Here is a 21,664-nt window from a genome sequence, read left to right on the forward strand (position 1 = left end):
TATATATATGACATATAATATTTGTCGAAAGGGTACATGAAGTTATTCTATTTATATTGATAAAATGAGATTAAGAAGAAAAAAAATATTTCCGACATTTTTATTTGGTTAAAGTAATTATAGAAGAAAGAAAACAAGAATAGTGTTCTTTAATAATATTTTATTAGGAAGAAGATGTGTGTTTAAAAAGAAAAAAAAAATATTTATTCGGAAAAGGGCATTTTGACCCATTTTGTAACTATAGGGGCATTTTATGGACCAAAGTATCGACTGCAAGGACATTTTTTAGCCAAATTATAAACGGAGGGCATTTTTGTTCTTTTCACATAGTTTAAGGACATTTTTGACCATTTTTCCTTGATTTAATGTAATTAAACTCTTTATAGACATCGTTACTTAATACTATTTTATGGATGGTGCAAAACAATTAATATTCTAAATTGAAGAATTCAGAAATTAAATAAATTCAATATTGTACAATTTATTATTGATTATTTTGTTCAGTATAAAGTAAACATCATTTAATTTAAGATCTACTTCAGACTCTATATATATGTAATCACCAAATTAAACTACTAATACTTATATTTCTCTTGATCGACTAACTTATTATAAATCTAAATTTTTTTATTAGTGTAACACTACGTATAACTAAATATTAAAGAGTTAACTCGAACTCAACTCAAGCTCGGGCCCAACACCCAACCTACTTGTTACTCAACCTATCTTTGAAAAGGGTAAAGATATAGAAGAGGGTAATGTTTTAATGGGATTTTCTTGTTGAAAAATACCTAAAGCATTTGTTGGTGGTTGCACGTTGGGAATAAAGACCCCCACAAATTGGAATAACACTTCTAAAACGAAAGAGGACTCCACGAAGTATCCTTTGCCTCTTTGGACCATTTCCTTGACAAGTGACAAATCCCAACCAACAACATATACCTAAACCAAAAGAAACAAATTATATACATGTAGCTAAGAGGAACGAGTTATCGTTATAACAAAGATAGGATTCTCGATAAGAAAATATAAAATATAACAAGAAAATTTAATATTTACTATGTAATTTTTTGATGAAGTTCAGCAATATATCGTTGTAGGGAAAAAAGTGATGGAAGTCTAATGGAAATTAAAGGGAGTAGATGTTATATGGTCCATTTTACATATTGGATAGTATGTAGTGAGTGACAAAATTATTTGTCTGTTGTATAAAAGTTTCTTGAAAAGTGGAGAAAAAGAAGGTTAGTATAAAATGCCATTACAAAGAGACAAAGAAACAAGGTGGCATGCTTCCCTATTGCTTCTTTCACTTTTTTGGTACTTCCTATTCATTTTTGAATTTTGACCATATGTTTTTAGTGCCACTATAACTTCTAGTTTTTTTAAATTTTTTTTTTTTTGAGATTGCCTTTTCAGAAGTGGAAGTAGAATCATGACTATTGTTACCAAAATAGTTTTAGATTTAATAATTAAATTTTTTAGAAATTCAGTAAACGAATTTAAATATTTGTTGAAATACTAAATTCAAGTTCAGTTGAATTCAATAAATATAAATAACATTAGTATTTATTTATTATATCTTGATTATTTCATATGATACCTATAATACATCGAATAATTTTATACACTAAAATTTAGATATATATGAATCACCTAATATTTTCTGGTAACCTTGAACTTTCATGATTATGATAAGTTGATAACCCACGTTGTCACTCTTGATTGGATTGGACAATGGATATCTAATCAACTTGTAAGTAGAAAAAAATAAAATAAATGATCTAGTAATTTTAAATGTGTTACAAAATATGTAATTCAAAATATTAAAGATTTGTGACATCTTCACCTTCTCTTTTCAAGGTCTTAGTTTCTCAATTTTCCTTATATCAATGTATTTTGATGTTATTTATGAGAAAGAATGCTACATTTGACTTGTCAATTTTTTCATTTAAAATTTGGTGGTAGTTCCTTGTCTTAATTATTATTCATAATCATATGTTACTGTCCCCACTATTAATCTTGCTTTTTTTTCTTTTTTGGTAATTCTCTTTTTCTAGCATAATCAAGAGGATTTGGCCCCATCCTACCACGTGAGGATGATTGCAAACCCAAAAGCCTGAACGGGTCGTTTGTTGTTCGAGAATTCTTGATCTCGTAAATTATTTTGGTATAAATTCAGAAATTATACGTAAGAATTATAGCATTTCGTGGTTATTTAATAGGCAAATATTTCTAACACTTTATAGTGCCTAATCCTTTTATTTTACCCCTGTGTATTACTCCTACAATTTAATTTTTAATTTTTCGTTTGATATTTGACACTCGTTTCAAGCTTTAATTAATTTGAATACGATTAAAAATTTCCTTTTGAAGTAAAACAGTTTTTACTAAAAATAAATTTATTTTCAAAATTCGAATTTGAGCTCCTGATCAAACCTTTGCTAGTACTACTTGAATTACTCCTACAATTACAAATCATGAATTGCAACAACTACCTCATTGAACCTTAATAATGTACAGCTGTTTTTTGATCGATAATCAATTTGGTTGGATTGGTCTCTCAAGTTATTAATATCCGGCCCCGTACGTCGTAGGAAAGGTGCACCTAATCTCTTTCCAGTGGACGTTTTGGCATGTTTCATCGGAAAAAAAAATTAAAAAATTTAAAGTGAAAAAGTGATATTTACAAATTGAAGTTTTTATTTTTTTATTTTTTGTGAGTAAATTGGAGTGACAAAAATGGAAACATGTTTTTGTTATTTTTCAAATTCTTGAATATTCTGAAGTTGAATTTTAAAATTTTATGATAAAATATATTATTCGGAATTCAACTCAGAAAAAAAAAGTGAAATAATTATTCTTTCCCTTAAAGATTTTTGTAATTAATTAATTTATTGTGCATGGTGACACTGTTATTTTCACATATAAAAGTTTTTTATTACAAACGTACTTAATTAATTAACGACTTAAAAGTGCATTAAATTTAAGACATTATTAGAAAAAACACAACCATCTAGCAAGAGAAAAAAGGGATATAATTTTCGTCTTAGAAGTTAGTAACAATTAACTTACAAAAAAGTTTTAGAGCTGATGATTATTTTATTTCCAATAGCTTACAACTTTTTTTTTTTGGGCAACTTTTCTGGTCCTGCCAAATTTGGAACCATACTGTTGAGAGACTTCTACATTAATTTGGTGGATGCAGTAGATGACTAATTAGTAAGGTGATCAAAGTAATTAATTAAGTAACATTATTTTGATTTAGGATGAGTTTGTTAGGAAATATAAATCAAACTTGAACAAGAATGGGCTTATATTTATTTATTTATTTTTAAAAACAAGTACTAGCTACTAGCCAAGTTGAAAAAGGATTATTAAGAGTTTGTCATTTGTATTTAAAAATATGAAAACAAGAGTTATAGCTATGTGAGGAAAAAAATTGAAAAAACTTAAAAAGAACTCCTTAATGTATTTTTCAAATTTGAATTTTGAAATTGAAATAAATGAGCCGATTTAATAAATAATTACTTATTTAAAATATTTTTTAAATATTTCCATTTTCATTCATGATTAAACGGCTAATAAATATATCTATGGTTAGATTTAAAGCAGGAAGCAAATGTTGTTGACCTAGCTAGATAATTGCTTATGCTACAAACATTTATTGTGAGATATTGTTGAACTCAGGGATCATTTGATTTTTGAATAAGATAATAAAAAAAGAAAATAATAGAAAACAAATTTAAGTTTATAAATAACATAACTATTTTTTTTATATTATGGAAGTGATTTATGTTGGAATAATTAGTGTTAATGAGAATAAAAATAAAGTCAAATGTTGGAGCAAGTAGAAGGACAATGAGTTGCGATGACTATTTTCTTTTGTTCTTCTTTAAATACTCATACTAAAACACAATTTAGTTCTTGTGGAAAATTCATATGAATATTATTGAAGCATATTTTTAATATTAGAGTTTTATATTTTATTGTAAGTGTGAAAATATGAGAAATAAAAAGAAAAAAGTGTGAATGAAAAAAATAAAAAAAGAGCAAGAAAAATTTAAGATTATTTTTTTGTGGTTATATTGTAATTTTTTATTTTTGTATCTGCAAAAGAAAAATTGGTATATCTATAACAATTTTCATAAGAAGAAGAGTGAAAAATAAATCTGATTATCAAGATAATAAACTCAAATTATTCGTTAAACTAAAGAAGGTAAGAAAAATAATTTCATTGTGTGAAAACTGAGAAGGATCAAATGTACCCTTAAAGGCCTTAACTTTGCAAAAGATCAAATATACTTACATGGATTTTATTTTTTAAAATAAAATTTTAAAATTAATCTTTTTCACTTACGTTAGATATGTAATAGTAAAAATACGTATAAACCATTTTTATAACTAATAAAATCTAAATAGTAGTAATAAAGTCGAGTATATATCTGACTCTTTACCCTCTGTAATTTACTATTAAATTGTTTGGCAATAAGCCAATAATGATGAAGTGCATTGGCTGGAGAAGTAGAGTGATAAAAAAATAGTAGAGAAAATGATGGGTTGGGTAGCGTTGAAATTAAAATGTAAACAGAGCTGAGCTCTGACTTCAAAGAATTTTGGGTGCTGACTTTTTTTTTCCTCCGTGTTCGAAATTTATATTGGAGTCTCGACGAAATTTGAATTGTGTACTATTGGGTTCATTTGGGGATGACGCTCCCAATAAAATTTTCTTTGTATCCAAAGTTTAAATCGAAAACCTCTAATTAAAGATGAAGCAGTTTCACAACTACATCACAAAATTTGGGCATCGATAAATTAGTATTATTTTTTTGGTGCTGACTTAATCCTTACTCAAAGACACCGACATTCAATTAATGTAATGTAATTGAGTGTCAACTGTTTGACGCTTCTTTGATGTTTAGTACATAAGGCATATAATAATTAATAATAAGACTTTCTCAAATAGAATTTTAAGAGCCTATATTAGCTTTACTTTTTCTCAAGAGGCATGATATTGATACCCTCAACTTGAAAAATAAACTCGGAGATTCCTTCATTGGGCAGCACAAAAGAATTAATTAAGAAATATGGGAGAAATTTTAAACGGTTGTTTGTGAGAATGAATAAGAATAGTACTGAATAGAGCTTTTTTAATAATATTGATTAGTTATACTGAAATATTTTTTCTTCTTATTTGATTTGGTGTATTAAACAGTCATATATTTAACCATACTAATCCATGTATTAATTACCATTATATATTACTAATATCATAATTTATAGTGTATTAATTATACACCCCATATTATTAAACAAGATGTATAACTAATAAATACATTATATATTTTATCGAACAAAAAATTGAATAATATCATTAATACATCCTATCAAACGAACCATAAATAATTTGAAGATGGTAGTGAATATGAAAGCACAAACAAAGGACATATATGATCAATGTTTGTTCACTACGTACCAGACCAATAACCCTATTGTCACACTAATTAATTTCAATAAATACTATCTAACCAACTCTTGCGATGTGTTTTGTAATACGGAAAATAGTTTTCAAATTTTGTTCATATTTGGTTGAAAAAAATATATTTTTTAAGGTAAATAAGTTTTTTACATATGAGTAAAAATGACTTGTGTAATGAAAGTAGGTAAACAAATTCAATAAATAGCATTTCACATTAATTGTCTCTTTTGTGTGTCCAACACACCCCACCTTTATCCTTGCCCCCATATTCATACCCTTTATCTTTACTCTCATATAGTGTTTGTCTAGATTATACAAAACGTTTTTCATACAATAATTTATGCTTACTTGTCAAACACCAGACAAACAAATTGAAACGAAGGGAGTAAAAAATTTTATGGCACAATTTAGTTCCAGTTCCCATTAGGGGTTAAGGTAGTCACAAGTTTGGGTCTCTCACTTCTTTTTTAAAAAAAGGATCAACTTTCACAATAGAGGAAGTTATATTTTGTTCTTGTCAATCTATATATGTTAGTAGAAGTATAAAGCAATCAGAGAGAGATGAGGATTGTGCACAACTGCACCCATTATGACATGGTTACATTAGTTAATTCATGGATTTTCTTGTTCAAAGAAGTATGTTTCCATTATTTGCAGCAGAAAAATTATTGGGGATGTCAAGGAATGTAGTACATTGGGTTAGGAAGCTTGAAAGAACGAATTGATGCAGAGGAGCCTAACAGATCACTCCACTGATCTCCAGAGTTGCCCGCTATTCTCAACCCCTCTTCTACCATCTCATTCCTTTTCTCTGATTTATAAATTGTGGCTGATTTGCCATGATCCTCTGATCCCCTGTATAACAAACATTAATCCAGAATTTTAACATGTTGTCACCCTACATTAACAAATATAGGTAAGGGAAGCTTCTTATATAACTAATCAACAAGCGTAAAACAAAACCAGTAGAATTTTAGAGGTGAGATAGTAAAGTGAAGCCCAAAAAACTGGTAGAAATATTTCTTGTATTACGGCACAAACCTGAGGGACAACAATAAACTACTAGGAGTAATAAATTTGATTAAGAAAATTACAAATGGACTAGATGACATGCCACCTGCACTGCCCCATTTAAAATTTTCAGAAATGGATTTGAAGGAGTGAAAGCCACTTGACTCTAAGGAGAGGGGGTGACTTTTGCCTATCTATAAGGTCTAAGGACAGTTGGAGTTGACTGTCCTAGTTCTGTTAGAGTAAGTTGAGTTTTTCTCTGCCTTGCTTCGCCCCCGCCCTGCCCCTTTGCAATCTGCAGATTGTCAATGAAGTAGTATGCGATATGGTAAACTTGTCAATTAAAACACAAAACTAAATATATTTGCTATAGGTTCACCTAGATGAATAATATGCAATTTGATTGAGAAATCTGGAGTCTCTTTTCCGTTTTGAAGTCATGGGGACTAGTTGCAGATATCAAAAGATCTCAGAACTATAGAATGAATAAGAGTTTTTTTTACTTTTCTACTTTTTCTGGTTTTATTTCATCATATTCCTTCCAATAACCATTCTGATGGATTTGCCTATCTAGTTGATAACTGTCATTACATTATAAGGCAAATACTCCACTTCTTACTCCCTTAAAGGGGCCTCATGCAGATTTTAAATACTTGACCCTAATACTTTTATACTCAAATACTTCTACCTGGAAAAGAATTTCCATATGCAGAGAGAGATGGAAAGAGAGACACACTAACAGCAATGATTTAGGTGTATCAAGAAGCAAAGCTCTTCTGCACATGCTACTCAAGCTCTAAAACTATCTGATTTTATTTGTTTAAAACCTTACCCTCCATGGATTATTATCGCTAGAATTGTTCCTATTTCTTCTTGAGTTCTGGAGTTATCTATTTCTGTTTTCATTTTGGTCAAGCGAAAGACATGTTTTGCTGTCCTTGATAAAGGAGATATATCAAATATTAATATCACCAACTAGAAAATAAATGGCATTCTTTAGTTTACTAAGTATGGAGAATACCGACATTTAAGATGGAAATGGAATATTGGTGCAATTTGAACGTGAACTCTTATAATCTTAGCACCTCTATATCATCTAGGTAAGGCTACATATGTGGGGAGGTTGTCATGTGGATATTTTTCCAAAGTAGGAATTATTAGACCTATAATTGTTACTTTCAGGAGTTTTGGTTCCTCAACATGCCTTTAAAGCTACCTTCTATAGACCAAGTAAAGTTAATCAAGTTCCTGGAAAATTATTGCCATGTCGAATTCTTGGATAAAATTTTACTGACAAATAAATTTCAACTCCAATCCCCGGATTAAGATCAGAGAGTATAATATATGCAAAGCAATAACTTAAGACCAACTAAGCATAGCAATAATGCAAAAGCAACTACTGTTTTGAGTAAATGATGAAGTACTCATCAAACTTCCCTCTAACTAAATTTATTCTTAAGGAGAAACTGTTTGATTCTTCCTAAGTTAGAAAGATCACCACTTAAATAAGGGTGCTAATTTTGAAGTATCTCTGATTTCCCATACAAAACTAAAAAGAATCAAATGGAACCGAATAGATGCAGATCATTCATCCAATTGATCTTTAACTATTTTGGGATTGAGACATCGATTGGCTATGACCTAGATGGGAAGCATTACCAAAACAGACCATATACCATGCCAACGGGGAAGATTCAAAATTCAGTCTTGATGTCTCATATCTCATAGCTAATTCCATTTTCAAAATTTCAAGTTATAAATGACTCATTTCATAGCTAATTTTCCATTTTCAAAATTTCATAACTCATTTCCATTGATATAAAATCTGAAGCAGTTATAACTTATAACTCACCTCAATATGAGTTTGTCCCAATCCTGAAACCCAGCATTCATCAAATTCTCCACTGTAACAATTCTGTGTCTTTCGCTACGCCCAGTCAACAAGAAAACTTTGAATCCTAGCCTCATAACATCTTGATAAAGCTTCAAACTTGATCCAATTGCTGGTGCCACTCCCTTCTCAACCCATTTATCGAATTCCACACTATCAAAAACCTCCGACCTACAAATAACCCCCAAAATACCTTATCAGAAAATCAACAAAAATGATCAGTAGCATACAAGAACACATTGAACAATGCTCAAAAAAACTGAAATATAACTTCAAGTATAATAAACAAAGTTCCATTTCTGATTGTAAAAAGACAACCCAATTCAACATTTGTGTTTGTGGATTGAACCAGGTGTTTAATTAGTCGAGGTGAGCCCAAACATGGAAATATTAATGAGACTCGTACCCATAACCATGTTGGGAATAATAAGGAAGATTGGAAAGCAAAGTCTCATCAACATCAAAAATCCAGACATCTTTTCCATCTTCCCCCAATTTCATGCTTTCAGCAAAGGCTCCAGCTTCACTGGAAACTCTATCAATCTCCATCTTATAAGCCCCACCAGTAATATACTGTCTCACATAATCAGCACATTCCTGTGGAATTATCTTCCATGGGCTTAAATTATTAGCCTCCACAGCAAACCTCCAACTTGTACACTCTAAATGAAGCGTTCTCTTCAAATGGGGTTCATTATTTTCAAAAAACTCAACAATCAATGGCCTATCAACCACATGGGTATTCAAATCTTCATTTGCAAAAGCAAAAGTAAACAGAATCAAGAAAATGGAAATTCCCAAAATTCTCATTTAAAGTTCTGCAAGACAAAATCCTCCCTATAGGATTAAGGGGTTGTTCTTAAAGAGATAAAAAGAAGGAATAGGAAGAGATGCTTGATGGGGTTTCGGGTTTTTGCAGAGATTCTTTGCTTTTCTTTTTCCCTTTGAGAAAGTAAAATGAAATATGTAGATAATAGTTCAGCTGCGATTTTCGATGCAGATGGAGAAAAGGGAAGAAGATAGAGAGAAAATGAGAGAAGAGGAAGGAAGAAAGTAATGGAGTCAATGGAGAATATGTCACAAGGCACAGGAGACGTGAGTGTTGGCGGGGCCAATCACATTACTTCATTCTGTTGGATTGGGCGCGCTCATTCTTATGTTGCCTATAATTCTACTCTTTTTCTTTTCCAAAACAGAGGGAGTCCTCAAATCATCTTCGAATTTACTCATTTTAATTTGATTTCTATATTTATTTCTCATTTTTGACAAAGCAAGAAAGAATAAAAATAATTCTACTATATTGTCCCTTTGTTTCTAATTACTTGTCCAATTTTCATTTTTTATTTATTCATTTTAATAAATTATGAAAGGACAAAAAAAATTATAACTATTATATTCTTAATTAATTACTTTGAAAAATATAGAGCTTCTTGAAAATTTTAAAATTTTAATTCATCCACTTCATTATTAATAAAGGTAAAATGGTAAACTCACTATATCAATCATTGTTTTCTTAATAAGTGTGTCAATTCAAAAGTGGATATGTAATTAGGGACAAATGGAATATCAATTAATAAGAATAAAATAGTAAACTCACTATATTTATTACTCACTATCTCCCAATTTATGACTTATGTTTGATTTGACACGAAATTTAAGAAAAAAAGATTTCTAAAACTTATGCCAGAAAATAGAGTTTTTGGCCAAAAACATCCTTCAATTATACCTCAAACTTAAGTTACATCCTTAAAGTATCATTTTTAGCAGAAAACATTCTTCAGGTATTTAAAAGTGAGTAATTTTCATCCCTCTGTTAGATATCGTCAAAAAACTAAGGGAACCTACAAAAACATGAGTAGTTCACGTGACTATCAACAAAAGTTTTCCTACATAATTTCATTACTTGTTATAAGAAGTTCCTAAAAAAAATATTTAAAATCTTAAAAATTATTGCTTAAGAAAATAAAAAAATGTTTGGAAGGTGTGAGGGTACATGATCTGCTATTTTTCTCATTTAGTAACAGAAAGAAGCTGGAGCTTAATTATCTTTACCTTTTTCATGGCCAAACTGTATTTAGATCAATAATTTTTTGGGCCAATCTGATAGTGAAGTGATCAAAATATTGATTATGTCTCGCATTTGAGTTCTTTCTACATTATTAGAAGCGGAAGTCTCCAACAAACGGCGCTTCTAGCATATTCAATTGAGAAGAAACATATTTCAACTAATAATATTTTAAATATCAAAATACATGAAAAATAAATGAAAAAACATTCAAATTAAGATTTTGCATAATACTAAACTCAATTATCAAAAAAGTTCTCGACAATATTTTTGGCGTATCTAAGAACAATAATTAGGAAGGAATGACTTGATTTTTGTGGGATCTGTTAGTTTTCTGATAAATTAAAAAAGAAGGATGAAAATTGTTCACTTTTAAATACTTGAAGGATGTTTTCTGCTAAGAATGATACTTTAAGTGATTTATAGTCACACAATAATTAGTCAAGTTGTTTGTGTGACTGTAAATCACTTCATTGAGGGTAACATAGACATTTTAAAGCTAAATTCTTACCAAATGAAGAAATGTGTCATTTTTTTTTAAATGACAAAAAAGAAAAATAAGTCATATAAGTTGGAGCAGAGTGAATATTATTTCCTTTGATAAATATAGCAAGTCAAAATTTAACAAGTAAATCTAGACAAATTGAGTAATTTTAAAACATTGAGTTTATTATATTAAACGAATGCTTCTATTAATTGCTCTTCAAAACAATATTGAACAAGTAAAAATGAATGAAAAATGTAATTAAAAAAATGTTAAGCCTTCCATCCCAATGTTACTTGTCAATTTACAAATAAAGATAGAATTAATTTTAAAAAAATTATTTTACCCTTGAATCAATTCTTTTTAAAAGTACAAATACTATAACGTTCCACAAATATTCCTACATTATTAATCTTTGTTACTGATGGATAAACATATCCAGAGTGTATTAAAAAGGTTAATTAGTAACAACACCCTTCTCATTTATGAATTATTAATTTGGTAGAACGTAGAGATTGTGAATACACTAGAGATAGCATTAGCAACATCAAAAACAGTAAATATATAATGAGAATTTGTAGTCATTCATTTAACTTAACATCAAATTATGGTTTAAACATAAAAGGCGACAACTTTGGGGTAGCAAAACAATAACGACTTCTCCTACTGTGAGAGCTTAGAAAAATACTTTTAAACTGTTGACAATAGCAGTATACTCGTTTCTCTTTCCTTTTCAACAAAATTGCCTCCCATCTACAGGACAAAAAGAGGTAAGGCCACACCATGTATATACATCTCAACAAGAGGCTATTCTTTCTATGCTACAAAGGTCCTTAAATACTCAGCTACAAAACTATCGCCAATACTCTCAGATTTCCGAGCTCTGTGCACAACTCTTAAGTAGGGAAAACATGGTATCGTCCCACAATGAGTGTCCGGTCCTGCCAAATGCTGTATATGTGCCCTGATATCTCCGTATAGAGGGCTAGGAACGGCAGAATGCTGCAAGGTGCTCATTACCTTTTGTTAGTGAAAACTTACAAGATAACAAAAATACAAGATTACAATTGAAAATAAAAAATGAAGAAATAAGTCTCTTCAGGCTGAGGCGCGGATATCTCGCTCTCTTTAAGGAGATTCAAGCCCACTGCAGCAAATGTTTTCACCGGTCCAGCAGTAGTCCTCTTGACTTGTCCCCTCCAGGATACAACAGCATTCACAAAGTATAACTCAACAAATCTGGACAAGAGTTGAGTCCAAAGCTCCACAAAAAAGAACACATCCCTTCAACTAATAAGAACTCTCTTTTTGACAAACCTTATACACTCTATATTTTCTTGTTGTATTGTATTTTTCAAACCAAATGAAGACCACCACTATTTATACTAGAAGAAGTCTTCCTAGCCATGAATAAGAAGATAATGGTGTAGTAAATAGTGAAGATAATGGTCTTAGGAGTTACATATGTTACAAAGAATAATGGGGAATAAAGAGTGAAGTAAAGTGGGCAACTAAAGGCCACCAACGTGCAAAGACTCAACGGACAAAAGGAAGATGCTACACAAAGACCATAACTTCCCAACGTTATCTACAACATTAATCACTAATGAAGAATGGCAATAAAGCCTAACTGACAGTAGATGAAATGTCACATTAGGAGCGAGGATTGTAACTCCTAAAATGCATGCCACATGCTCACCTCACATAGTAAGTATAGATTCTGCCAAACGGACAGAGGTGCAAATTAATATAATAAAATATTAATATTAAAATGCTAACAAACCAACAATCCCCCACTCATTTTAATATTATATTAGAGAGTCTATCAGCTGAAGGAAGACTACTATGCATAATGAAGGTGTGCTCTGCATTGAACCCCCACTTAGTGAAACAATAACTTTTACTCCAGAGTCGTAGTGGTCTCAGACTTGAACTATGACTGCTTAAGGGAAATAAAATATCATTGCTCACACATAATAATCAAGGTGTTGACATGAGCTTTAAAGCCAACACGTTATGGCCATGTGCTATCCCGATTTCATGAGTGCTTTCGAGAATAAGCCAAATTCTCATAGGAAGCGACCTACTTCCACACATCACATAGGTGAAATCTGTCGAGAGTGCTCCTGTAAGTTTAACACTCCACCCATATGGGCTACAGATATTCATTAAGAGTTTTATCAACTCAACCTTCACATACTACAGGAAACAATGCACTCACATCATAGGGAGGAAATAAAAAGATAGTGTATTTTTCACAACAAGTCATCATATGATTAGTTTTTCCCTTTGAACCTGGTTATAGGATCTCTAGTCCCCAGGTTGGGTTTCCTCATATATGACTCAAGGATTTGTAGGCTTCAATCCCATCCCCCTCGATGTGCTCCAGACTTTTTCTCTTGTTAAGGCCTTAGTAAGAGGATCTGCAAGATTATCACAAGATTTGACATAATCAACATTAATGGTACCATTTGTCAAATATGATCTTACATTACTGTGTTTCCTCCTCATAGGTCTGGATTTACCGTTGTAATAACGATTTTGAACTCTACCAATCGTAGCGGTGCTATCACAATGAATTAAAATAGAAGGAATTAGTTTTTCAAAATAAGGTGTTTGAAATAATAAATCTCTTAACCAATTCGCTTCCTCACTAGCTGAAGCTAAAGCAATTAGTTCAGCCTCCATGGTAGAGTTAGCAATTATAGTTTGCTTTTTTGATCTCCAACAAATAGCACCACCACCTAAAGTAAAGACATAACCAGTGGTAGAACATGAATCACCTAATAAAGTGTTCCAATCTGCATCACAAAAGCCTTCAAGTACAGCAGGATATTTTTTATAGAACAAACCACAATTTTTCGTTCCAATTAAATATCTCATAACTCTTGTTACAGCATGCCAATGTTCATTACCTGGCTTGCTTGTAAACCTACCAAGTACTCCTACTGCATATGCAATATCAGGCCTAGTGCAATCAGTCACATACCTCAAACTTCCGATTATGCTAGCATATTCCTTTTGATTTATTACATCATTTTCACTTTCAACAGGAAATAAGTGAACACTTGAATCAAAAGGAGTAGCACTATGCTTGCAATCAAGAAAGTTATATCTTTTCAAAAATTTCTCAACATAATCTGACTGGTCAAGGAAAATTCCATTACATGTTCTTGTTATTTTTATTCCAAGAATAAAATTTGCCTCACCAAGATCTTTCATATCAAAATGACTTCTAAGAATATTCTTAGCTTCATCAATAACATTCATGTTAGAGCTAAAGATCAATAAATCATCAACATATAGGCAAATAATCACATGTGAATTATTTCAAGACTTATGATATATGCACTTATCACACTCATTTGTTTTAAAACCATTTTCAATCATGCAGGAATCAAATTTTTCATGCCATTGCTTAGGTGCCTGTTTCAAGCCATATAGGGATTTAGTAAGTTTACATACTTTGCTTTCTTGGCCTGCTTCAACAAAAGACTCGGGTTGATCCATATAAATTTCCTCATTTAGGTCTCCATTTAAAAAAGCAGTTTTTACATCCATTTGATGAATTTGCAAATCAAAAATTGCAGCCATAGCAATTAAAAGTCTTATGGATGTAATTCTTGTTACCGGTGAAAAAGTATCAAAAAATTTTAGGCCTTCTAGTTGTTTAAAACCTTTTGCAACTAGTCTAGCCTTATATTTATCAATAGAACCATCCGGTTTCAACTTTTTTCTTAAGACACATTTGCAACCAATTGTTTTACAACCCGGTGGTAAATCAACTAGTTTCCAAGTTTTATTAGAAATTAGTGATTCCATTTCAACATTTACAGCCTCTTTCCAAAATATAGAATCATGTGAAGATAATGCTTCTTTCAAAGTGAGAGGGTCATCTCCAACATTAAACACATAAAAATCATGACCAAAATCTTTTTCTACTCTAGCTCTTTTACTTCTTCTTAACTCAAAATCATCAACGTCTTTATTTTTCAAAGTAGAAGTAGAAGAACTAGGTAGTGACAAAATATTTTGTTCAATCCTTTAACCCTCACTATTTTTAGAATCAAAAGGAAATTTATTCTCATGAAAAATAACATCACCCGATTCTATCACAATATTATCTTCAAGATTAAAAAATCTATAGGTTGTACTATTTGAAGCATAACCAAGAACGCACAAGTAGTAACTTTCTTACCCAACTTTGTAATCTTGGGATCCATTAGCCTCACAAAGGCTAGACAACCCCAAACTCTTAGATATCCCAAACTTGGCTTGTAACCTTTTCACAATTCAAAAGGTGTCAATTTAGACTTTTTATGAGGCACACGATTTAACACATAACAAGCAGTTAAAATAGCTTCACTCCAAAAATTTAAAGGTGCATATGACTCAATAAGCATGACATTAGTCAATTCAACCAAAGTTCTATTTTTCCTTTCCGCTACTCCATTAGATGAAGGAGAGTAAGGAGGAGTAGTTTCATGAATTATTCCCAATGATCTAACAAAAGAATTAAACTCATTTGACTCATATTCACGGCCTCTATCACTTCTAATTCTTTTTATTTTTCTTCCAAACTGATTTTCAACCTCATGGAGGTAAGTTTTGAAATTTTCAAAAGCATCACTTTTATTTTTCATCAAGTAAACATATGTAAACTTAGAAAAATCATCTATGAAAGTGATAAAATATCTATTACCTCCACGAGTTAAAATTCCATCAAGTTCACAAATATCAGTATGAACTAATTCTAACAAATCAGTTTTTCTTTCAACTTGAAAATGAGGCCTTTTAGTGATCTTGGCTTTACTACAAGCCTCACACTTTTCAAAATTCTTTTTAATCATTGGTATTAATCCTAAACTACTCATGATTCCAACATAATGGTCATTAATATGACACAAACGAGCATGCCAAAAATTGGTAGAAGAAAGCATGTAAACAGAAGTAGAAGTTTTATTTATTTCAACATTCAATTTGAACATCCCATCACATGCATGCCCCTTTCCCACAAAAATACCCTTCTTCACTATTATATATTGATCAGGTTCAATAATCTGTTTAAAGCCTGCTTTATTAAGAAGAAAACTAGACATCAATTTTTTCCTCATAGAAGGAGTATAAAGTACATCTTTCAAAGTTAATACCCTTCCAGAAGTAAAACACAATTCAACATCTCCCTTTCCAAGCACTTGAGTAGTGTGAGCATCACCAAGCATGATGGTTTTGGGCTCCTCAAAATGAGTATATTTCTTAAACCAGTCTTTGTCATAACAGACATGACGGTTTGCACCAGAATCAGCCCACCATCCATCAACATTCTCAACCATGTTTATGTCGGTAATCACCGCCACAAAAGGTTCTTCGGTAACGTTTGCCTGAGGGTTAGGACCACGTTTCCGAAATCTGCAAAATCGAGCAATATGCCCACTCTTGCCACAAACAAAGCACGGTCCTTTGTCTTGAACTTGTTGATTTTGTGCTTGGTTATTTTCACCATTATTTTTCTTGGGAGGTCTACCATTATTTTTCTTGAATTTTTTCTTCTTAGGCTTCAAAGAAGTATTTTTGTGAGTTTCAGGAGTAGCATTATTTGAAGTAATTAAATTTACCTTCGTTGTGATGTTGTTCTCTTCTGTTTGTAAAAGTGCATCTTGGCCCCTTACCTCTTCTTCCATGCGAATTTTCATTATCAAGGTTTCAAAAGAGGTTTCCTTTTGTTTGTGGCGCATAGTTTTTTGAAATTCCTTCCAAGAAGGTGGAAGTTTATCTACTATGCCACAAACAATAAGGTTATCTCCAATTTTTACCTCCTCGGACCTTAGCTCTCCAACAATCATTATAAAGGCTTGAGCTTGGTCTACCACTGATTTGTTGTCCACCATTTGGAAACGAAAAAATCTACTAGCCGCATATTTTTTCGCTCCAGCCTCTTCGGTATCATACTTACTCTGCAACGCTTTCCAAATTTTCTTTGCACTAGAGTAAGTTCCTTCCATGTCTTAAAATGGTTACCATTGAACCGAAATGGCTTGTTAAGGTCTCCCATCTTGACATCCGTGGTTTTTTCAATTGTAGCCATGATGAATCTCCTTAAAATTGTTAGTGAAAACTTACAAGATAACAAAAATACAAGATTACAATTGAAAATAAAAAATGAAGAAATAAATCTCTTCAGGCTGAGGCGCGGATATCTCGCTCTCTTTAAGGAGATTCAAGCCCACTGCAGCAAATGTTTTCACCGGTCCAGCAGTAGTCCTCTTGACTTGTCCCCTCCAGGATACAACAGCCTTCACAAAGTATAACTCAACAAATCTGGACAAGAGTTGAGTCCAAAGCTCCACAAAAAAGAACACCTCCCTTCAACTAATAAGAACTCTCTTTTTGACAAACCTTATACACTCTATATTTTCTTGTTGTATTGTATTTTTCAAACCAAATGAAGACCACCACTATTTATACTAGAAGAAGTCTTCCTAGCCATGAATAAGAAGATAATGGTGTAGTAAATAGTGAAGATAATGGTCTTAGGAGTTACATATGTTACAAAGAATAATGGGGAATAAAGAGTGAAGTAAAGTGGGCAACTAAAGGCCACCAACGTGCAAAGACTCAACGGACAAAAGGAAGATGCTACACAAAGACCATAACTTCCCAACGTTATCTACAACATTAATCACTAATGAAGAATGGCAATAAAGCCTAACTGACAGTAGATGAAATGTCACATTAGGAGCGAGGATTGTAACTCCTAAAATGCATGCCACATGCTCACCTCACATAGTAAGTATAGATTCTGCCAAACGGACAGAGGTGCAAATTAATATAATAAAATATTAATATTAAAATGCTAACAAACGAACACCTTTCAAAACAACAAGGCGTCACAAGGCAAAATTCCTGTGCTACACACCCTTGAGGAAGAGGCTTCTATAGATTTTCACAATTAAGCTCAGAGATATTGCCGTAAGCTTTCACCACTCATCGATTCCATCTCCTTGAGAATTGACTTGACAGGAAGCTCAACATCTTCAAGCAACTCCCCAAGGAAGGGAATGGTTTCGGCCAATAAGATCAGATATTCTGTAACACCTCTAAAATACTAGACCAACTCTTGCATGTCGATGCATCATTTCTTAATTATTACAATATGTTTTACTCTTAGGGCCCGTTTGGCCATACGATATGGTATCATGATATGGAATCATGAGATGAAATTAAAGGTTTATTTGGACATGCGATATGAAATTTTTGTGTTGTATATTTTCTCACAAACATAAAAATCTTATAAGTTGTAAAACTATTAAAATAGCCTCAATTGTTTATTCAATCTTATCAAATAAACAAAAATTTATAAAATCGCATAATAAATTATTACAAAGCTATTTGTTCTCCACTTAAGTAATTGTTTCATCTAACTTTAATTTTTTTTTTAAAACTGAACATAAATTGTAGTGTACTAGTCTTTAATATAATCCTCTCATATAGTATGGATAATTTTCTCACGTTGAACTTGCATTTCTCAATCATGTGATCGAGAAGACGAACCAACATTGTTACTTTGAGCCATTTGTTGGTCAATATCATCCGCAACTATATTTTCATGCTTATAGACCATAAATATTTCATCACTTTAACAATCGGTTGGTGTGAGTTAAAGTGACTATATGTTGGTGAGAATAATAAATTTTATGCCGGTGAGAATAATAAATTTTAAAAAGTAATGATGTGATTATAAATTTATTTACATATGAAATAAATGGTTAGTAGATATAAATGTGGAGTTGTTTTAACAAAATATAAACTCGTGGATCAATTTTTGTATTAAATATCTCAAATCATGATATAGAATTACCATATAATTCCATATCATGGTTTTTGGATAATATGGAATCACGAGATGAAATCAGCGTAAAATCGCATGTCCAAACGCTGATTCCATCTCACGATACCATATCATGATATGGTATCGCATGGCCAAACGCCTACTTAATTTGGGAACTTGAAATTTTGTGATATTTGCAACCTTGCTTAAAATAAATTGTGCTCATAATTTAAGGTATTGTATGGGGGTATTTACGTAATTTTTCTAATTAAAATTTCATATGAATTGAAAGTGTTGGTATCAATTATATACATATAGGTGTATATGTATACATTTTGGGCAGCACACAATAATTTGGGGCAGCACCTTTTAGTGACAGTTGTATATGTGACTAAGCATCACTCTTAAGACTATATTATCACACCTCCTCTTGTGATTTTCGTTTGGAACTGAAGTCCAAGAACCTAAGAACATTTTCTAACCAGTTGTTCATCAAAATCACAAGAGAAAACCTTGGTCCTTCTAGCTGGAAGTCGAGACATCCTACCTTTTGGTGAGTAATCTTTTTTTTTTTTTATCTGAGTCATGTTTAGTACTTTTAGAATTTCTCGTTCTGTATAACTCCTTTTTCGGTGAATAAATATGATTTGGAAAGCTGATTCCTATACCTACAACTCTTCTGTTTATGGTAAACTCTAATTTAGCTTTTATGACTGCGAAATAAGGGTCGCAACATATGACATGTTCTGTCCATATTCTGGAATTTGAAATCCTATATGTTTAACTGTTAGTGTTTTGATTATATCTTTTTGTACAAAGTGTATTTTGCGGTGATTCTTGATTATTTGCAAGCTTAAGAGATGTACCTACATCTTTTATGAAGGATATAAATTCCATTTTGGCCGTTTTCTGTTTCAAATCTAAGTTGCGACATGAAATGCTTTTATTGGGTAGAATTGTTGTTTTTGGAGTATAGTCGTATTTGTACAGGCTAGACTTACTTGTGATGATAACCCTGTGTTACGCCATCATTATTGAGCTACTAGAAAGTAAATAAGTTATTGAATTCATTTTTTAAGGTTGTATATCCTCGTGTACGAGTTGAAGACTTTGATACGCTAGTTGGTCTACGATTTGAACTCGTGAAGTTGTGTTGGACTGTTTTTGTGCTAAAGAACTGAGGTTTGCGTATAAACTTGTACTTGCACTCTTTTAACTATTGGTATATCTGAAAGTTGATCTTGGTACCTTGGTTACCTCTTGTCACTTTGCATTGTCGTGTTGGTATCCTTTAAGATGTTAAAGACTCTTGTGTAACTGGCCCACTTATACGGATTGTTTGATCACTTGGCACTCTTGTTGGAACCTTGTCCTTCTTGTGGCTATGACTTTGTCACTATTGGCATGCCTCTTGATTCGGATCATTTGCCATCTTGACTCTGGATTTTTAGTCCGTCTTAAGAATGGAAGTTGTCCATTTTTAAGTACGAACTAGAAAGCCATTTTTAATATGGTTCTTGGTTCTCTTGATTATTGGGTTTTGACCCTTCTTGATACCTGCTTCTGCTTGGTGTGACGACATGATGTATATATTGGGCGAGCCTTGTTGTTGAATCTCTTGGAAAACTGTGCTATGAGCGTTCTTGACATTTGGATCTTTAAATATAAAACTTGATACTCTTTATATATTGTTTACTTAATTTATTTATTATGTTCAATTATACTGCCCTTGACTTGAGAATGATAACTTGCTGAATTTGAGGGCTCCAAACCTATAGTTTTTACACCACTAAGCTATATGCTTAGCGATAGTTGTTTCTATCGTAGGGGTTGTTCGAGATGATGCTTGAAGCTGGCCATTGGAGATGGATGTTTTGAGAGCCTTAAGGAAGATCGCATTTGCATATAGACATCTATATTTTGTATAAACCTTGGGACTTGTACATATTCTATGTGTTGTATATTTACATGGGATTTTGAGGGATAATTTGATCATGTCACCATGAGTTGTAATATAAATATGGCTATATGTTTTGTTCTTTTTGGATGTGTAAACCCACTTGTAATATCCTAAATGTACTAGTACTTTATGAATGCTTGTGTGAAGGATGAGCAGGCTGATTTCGGTACTCGGAAGCTTGTAATATTCTTGTTATTTCATCCTTGAGTGTGAGGATAATATATATACATGAAAAGCTCGTCGGTTATTTGCTCAAATTACTTTTCGGAGGTCATTATGCATCTAATCCCTCTACTAGATTAAAATCAATATGGCCATAGTTAACCTCTTTTAAATGTCGCAAGTATTTAATTAGATTTCTTGTTTAAGTGGTAGTATCCTTTCGAAAGGGTTGCTACATATTCTTTTTTCAGATTCTCCACCATATACTTAACAATTCTCAAACCCAGAATTCGAGAGCGCAACTTCTCACTACGAGTTTGCATCAGCACCTGTATAGATAATGTGAGCAGTCGAAATCTCTTTTTTGAAAAACTACATGGTTTTTGAAGCACATCAAAAGAACAAATGAATAATCTAAGTAGGAAGAGACACAGGTAGGGTAGAAGGCGTGTAAACGCCAAAAAATAAACAACTACCACTTCATGCATTTATCCAATTTGGCAAGGTCACAACTAGTAATGAATCAGGTGCAAATTGCAATGAAGAGGAGAATTTGATGATTAAACAGAATTGAGAAACTATACCTAAAATATTGCCAGGATGAGCAAGCAGACTCAAATTTATTTGGTAACTCCCACAACATAGAAGCATGGGTTTACCTTGCCCTTCATATTGTATTTAGTACTATTCTCAAATGCGATAAATGAACTAACCAACTGAAGAATAAGATTTTGGATGCCATTAGTTCAAACGAATTGCATAGAAGAAAATTTTTTGTATCTTATAG

The 21,664-nt window shown here is 31.9% G+C and overlaps 2 protein-coding genes across 2 annotated transcripts; both read right to left on the reverse strand.

Annotated features, from left to right (window-relative positions):
* Window positions 1-6,044: 6,044 nt before the first annotated feature.
* On the reverse strand, window positions 6,045-9,261 carry LOC125823184 (acid phosphatase 1-like). The gene is made up of 3 exons (XM_049502604.1): window positions 8,785-9,261; window positions 8,340-8,549; window positions 6,045-6,331 (listed from the first exon to the last, which is right to left on the reverse strand). The coding sequence occupies exons 1-3, from the start codon at window positions 9,186-9,188 to the stop codon at window positions 6,154-6,156; spliced, it is 792 nt and encodes a 263-aa protein (XP_049358561.1). The 5' UTR covers window positions 9,189-9,261; the 3' UTR covers window positions 6,045-6,153.
* Window positions 9,262-15,962: 6,701 nt separating this feature from the next.
* LOC125823110 (uncharacterized) lies at window positions 15,963-16,929 on the reverse strand. Its single transcript, XM_049502534.1, has 3 exons — window positions 16,543-16,929; window positions 16,078-16,308; window positions 15,963-15,998 (listed from the first exon to the last, which is right to left on the reverse strand). The coding sequence occupies exons 1-3, from the start codon at window positions 16,927-16,929 to the stop codon at window positions 15,963-15,965; spliced, it is 654 nt and encodes a 217-aa protein (XP_049358491.1).
* Between the last annotated feature and the right edge of the window lie 4,735 nt (window positions 16,930-21,664).

Source organism: Solanum verrucosum, unplaced genomic scaffold (assembly GCF_900185275.1).
Source record: "Solanum verrucosum unplaced genomic scaffold, falcon-dt-bn FXZP01000199.1, whole genome shotgun sequence".
NCBI classification, from domain to species: domain Eukaryota; kingdom Viridiplantae; phylum Streptophyta; class Magnoliopsida; order Solanales; family Solanaceae; genus Solanum; species Solanum verrucosum.

What these genes read in the sequence shown, in the direction of transcription:
- LOC125823184 (XM_049502604.1), bottom strand. Translation starts at nt 9,188, where the DNA reads ATGAGAATTTTGGGAATTTCCATTTTCTTGATTCTGTTTACTTTTGCT. An exon ending in TATTCCCAACATGGTTATGG is followed by an intron (nt 8,550 to 8,784) that starts GTACGAGTCTCA and finishes GGTTATTTGTAG; the next exon opens with GTCGGAGGTTTTTGATAGTG. An exon ending in TGGGACAAACTCATATTGAG is followed by an intron (nt 6,332 to 8,339) that starts GTGAGTTATAAG and finishes TTTGTTATACAG; the next exon opens with GGGATCAGAGGATCATGGCA.
- LOC125823110 (XM_049502534.1), bottom strand. Translation starts at nt 16,929, where the DNA reads ATGGAAGGAACTTACTCTAGTGCAAAGAAAATTTGGAAAGCGTTGCAG. An exon ending in AGAACAACATCACAACGAAG is followed by an intron (nt 16,309 to 16,542) that starts GTAAATTTAATT and finishes CCTAACCCTCAG; the next exon opens with GCAAACGTTACCGAAGAACC. An exon ending in TGTGTTTTACTTCTGGAAGG is followed by an intron (nt 15,999 to 16,077) that starts GTATTAACTTTG and finishes TTAATAAAGCAG; the next exon opens with GCTTTAAACAGATTATTGAA.